The sequence below is a fragment of the Nicotiana tabacum genome, chromosome 4 (assembly GCF_000715075.1).
Source record: "Nicotiana tabacum cultivar K326 chromosome 4, ASM71507v2, whole genome shotgun sequence".
Lineage (NCBI taxonomy): Eukaryota > Viridiplantae > Streptophyta > Magnoliopsida > Solanales > Solanaceae > Nicotiana > Nicotiana tabacum.
The window spans coordinates 74772133-74776439 of NC_134083.1; the positions used below are offsets into that span (position 1 = coordinate 74772133).

Genomic DNA, 4307 nt, shown 5'->3' on the forward strand with positions numbered 1-4307 from the left:
TATTACATTATTAGTGGCACGTTAATATTTAGATTCATTTTTATGTAACGTATATGCTAGCAATATACTTTGAATAATATCAATATAATAATAATATCACGGGTCATTTGTGTTTCAAATTAGTTATTACATAAGCACTTGTATTATTAATGGTATATATAAGAATGGGAGAATATATGGCGATTGACTAGGGGAAATCTACTTAAGAACAACTTGCTATATTTAAAATAGTTCATCATTCTCTCTCCACTTTACTTGTGTTGAAAATTATATTACGCTACTTTTAATTCAAATGAAATTGTTACCAAATATTAATTTATTCCAGCATGAAATTTTAACCTTCACATAATAGAATCTAATTTTTTAGCATAAATATATAGCAAAGAGAAGAGGAGAGAGAGTGACAATTAAGATTAATTCCCTGATTTATGCCTTCGCTTGACTAATTGATTACGCCCATAATCTTTATAACATGCTACTATTGTAAGATAATATGCTATTTATGGAATAAACAAGAAATGATATTATTTTTAAAAAGTGCTTAGCAGTGTAGTTTTCTCAACATAGAATTCACTAAGCTCAATCCTAGGCCCACCTTCTGTCAAATAATTTGTCAACCCAGCCCAGTAAAACAAAACATTCTTTCTCAAGAAAAACAAGGCCCTGAAAACTGGGCTACAGAAGCCCAAAGTAGCACCACCGTAACACTAAACCCTAGTAAAACACCATAGATTGAAGAAGAGAGTCAGGTTCGTAAACAAACCATCCACACAACCAAAGCTAAGCCTCGATTGCTGACCGCCGGTAGCCAATCCTCACTCCGCCATCATGGGTCGCATGCACAGTCGCGGGTTCGTCATTCTCTTCTCTTCTTTAAGCTCTTATAATCAGCAATTAATCTGCATTTTTTCTTTCTCTGACCATCAATTAATCTAACATTTTTGTTGTGGGTTTCAGTAAGGGTATTTCAGCTTCGGCTCTTCCTTACAAAAGAACTCCTCCTAGTTGGCTCAAGATCTCCGCTCCTGATGTAAAATCATCCACCTTTGTTTGTCACTTATAACTTCGTGTTATTTATGTGTCTAGAATATTTATATAAATATGCTTGATTTGTATGATTTCAGGTTGAGGATAACATTTGCAAGTTTGCAAAGAAAGGATTGACTCCTTCACAAATTGGTGTGATTCTTCGTGACTCACACGGAATTGCACAAGTCAAGAGTGTCACTGGCAGCAAGATCTTGCGTATCCTCAAGGCTCACGGTATTATTGTTATTATGTGTGTGTTTTTGGCTATGGGAATAATTGCTTAGATGAGTCTAGTTTTTGAGATATGAGTATTTTGTTTGGGCAAATGGATTTAGGGCTTGCTCCTGAGATACCAGAGGATCTGTACCACCTGATTAAGAAGGCAGTTGCTATTAGGAAGCATTTGGAGAGGAACAGAAAGGATAAGGATTCCAAGTTCCGCTTGATTTTGGTGGAGAGCAGAATCCATCGTCTTGCTCGCTATTACAAGAAAACAAAGAAGCTCCCACCTGTCTGGAAATAGTAAGCTTCTTTCCCTCTCTCTATCTCTTGCTTTACAATGTATGTGCTCTGCAAATAGTACTCTTTATTTGTTTCCATTAAGATTGTCAGATGATTTGGTTATCTGTTAACTTGTTTAAGTATTTGTGTTTTGGTTTATTCTTCTGGAAACAAATTCTTTTTGCAAAACTATTCTGAAACTTAGGTTCCTTCCTAATGATTGTCTTACTAGAGTTAGAGACCAGTTACTTTTATTCATCTGGAGCTATAGTTTTCTGTGAGATTTCCACAGTTGGATAAAAAACTGTAATGGACTTGCTCTTTCCATGGCTTCGACATGAAGGTGGTTCATATGCCGCTTATGCTTACTTGACTCAAGTGAATTGGTGGCCCCAAAAGAGGGGCAGTAGTTAGTAGTTGTTAATGTTAGAGTTTATCACATCGTTCGAGGGAATGAGTTGTTTTTATTCCTTATATGGTCTTGGGCAGTCATCATCTCATGAGTTAGCTTTTGGATGAGTTGGACTCAAGCTCCATGTTCTTTACATTATATTAAAGTCAGGTTCATCCTTATTCTTTGTATGCCCAATGTTTAGCTTCCATGTTGTACTGTCCACGTTTGAGCATGCGCAGGGGAAGGGGGTGTTAGAGTGCCCTATATTTTTTGGGGGAGTGAGTCATTGAGTTGTGTCTCATTATATGATCTTGGGCAATCCTCACCTTACGAATTTGCTTTTGGAGCTGAGTTAGGCTCAATGTTCATCCTCTTTACAATTAAAAAGTTAGAGTCCACGTTTGAGCATGCGCAGGGAAAGGGGGTGTTAGAGTGCCCTACGGGGGAATGAGTCATTGAGTTGTGTCTCGTTAAATGATCTTGGACAATTCTCACCCCACGGACTTGCTTTTGGAGCTGAGTCAGGCTCAATGTTCGTCCTCTGTACAATTAAAAAGTTGGCTGAAATCTTTCTAATTGCTACAACTTCTGGCTGTGATAGGTTTTGTATCTTTTTACTTCTGATACCAAGACAAATTGAGCAAAATGGATTGTGAGGAATTGTGTGCTAACCGCAACTAAGACATAGTATATGTTTGTTATATTGTTGTTTACCTCTAGATTCTTCTTGGTATATACTCCATTGGAAATGGAATGTCCTGGTTCTGATACAGCAAGCTGTAAAGTTGTTGTAACAATTCCGAGTGTTATTCGTTTATTACTATCTTCTTTTACTCCTTTCCAGTTTAATTTATATTTTTGGTTTATCTAAATTGTGTTGGTGTTCATTATGAAAGCGTACCAAAGAAACTACTGTAATGTTTAAGGAAAGCTGTCCTTCAGATTTGGATATATTTATCTTTAAATACATCAAAGCTTTACTTCTTACCGTAATACTTTGATTTTGTCAAAGAGGAATACTTATACCGGGACGCACGAAGTGGATAACGCTTTGACATTTGTTCTTCGTTTTTTTTCGTATACGTTTTTGGTAATTTTCTTACATGGTTTTAAAACCAACGTATGGCGTACTATTTCTTTTTTGGCCGTCTTTACTTCTTTCTTGGTTTAATAGCAAGATTTATGCCATCTTTCTTAAAGGTTGCTGATTGTTTTTATTTCGATTTATGTGCAGCGAATCAACCACTGCCAGCACGCTTGTGGCTTAGGGCGAGCTTTGAGCTGGAGTAGTTTTGGCTGATGGCAATATGTTGTTTTCTCGTGTCATGAATTACTTGTTAAATCCAATTTTGTTTGATTTAGTCATGCTACTCAATGGAAATTAGTTTTCTGGATAGTACTTGATCCTATTTTTACAAAGTATTAAGCATTAGACGCTTTTATTTTGATATGAATGACTTGTTTCTCAAGCTCTTAGGCTAAAAGAATTGGAAAAGCCAATGTTAAGCTGGTATGGCTGCACTGTAATTTGGCTAGCTGGAAATTATGGTTTTGCCCTTCATTTTTCTCCACTTTGTATGCATGGAAGTGAAGTATTGTTTTTAAACATAAAAACCTATGATTATTGAACACAGATTTGCAGCATATTGATGTAGAAACACTTAAATCTGACATTGTAATTACGAGTCACAAACATTCAAGTTGCTGGTTACTCATTGTTATTGAAAATCTTGTAAACTGCAGTCAATTACCAGTACTTTATTTCCCAAAAAAGCAGCTCGAGTTTTAACTTCTATCAGTCAAATTTGAAGTGCTTGGCGAAGCTTTTAGGAGGAAAAAAAAGTGTTTCTGAGGAGAAACCGAAGCAGTTTTGCCGAAGTAGAAAAAAGTAACTTCTTTCCAAAAGAACTCAAAATAAGCTAATTTTTTCATCTTGGCCAAACGAGCTATTATTCTGCCTGTCGACACTAAACAATAAATACAACTTGTTTGGGATTGAAGTGCGAGTTCGATATCAGCTGAGGGACGTTTACGCCCATCCCTGTGCATAGAGGCGGGTTTATAAAATTTAATGAGTTTAACCATAAATCCAACTTGCTTGAGATTGAGGTGCGAGCTTAGATATCAGCTTAAGGACGTTTACGCCTCCCTGTGCATAGAGGATAGAGGGGGATTATAAAATTTGATGAGTTTAACCCTAGGTTCTTAGTACTAAACCTCCCATACTTTTATGAATTCAAAATTTGCTATCTGTTAAAGTTTAGCAAATTTTCCCGTATATACAAATGCTCTTATTTAAATTTTTGGGGTTCAGCCCATTGAACTTATGCATCCGCCTTTGCGTGTGTGGTGTTTAGATGCAATCTATTTATTGGGCGAAATT

At 36.3% G+C, this 4307-nt stretch overlaps 1 protein-coding gene across 1 annotated transcript; it reads left to right on the forward strand.

Annotated features, from left to right (window-relative positions):
* Positions 1 to 679: 679 nt before the first annotated feature.
* LOC107816852 (small ribosomal subunit protein uS15) lies at positions 680 to 3642 on the forward strand. Its single transcript, XM_016642597.2, has 5 exons — positions 680 to 851; positions 958 to 1030; positions 1125 to 1263; positions 1365 to 1551; positions 3159 to 3642. The coding sequence occupies exons 1-5, from the start codon at positions 829 to 831 to the stop codon at positions 3190 to 3192; spliced, it is 456 nt and encodes a 151-aa protein (XP_016498083.1). The 5' UTR covers positions 680 to 828; the 3' UTR covers positions 3193 to 3642.
* The last annotated feature ends 665 nt before the right edge of the window (positions 3643 to 4307 follow it).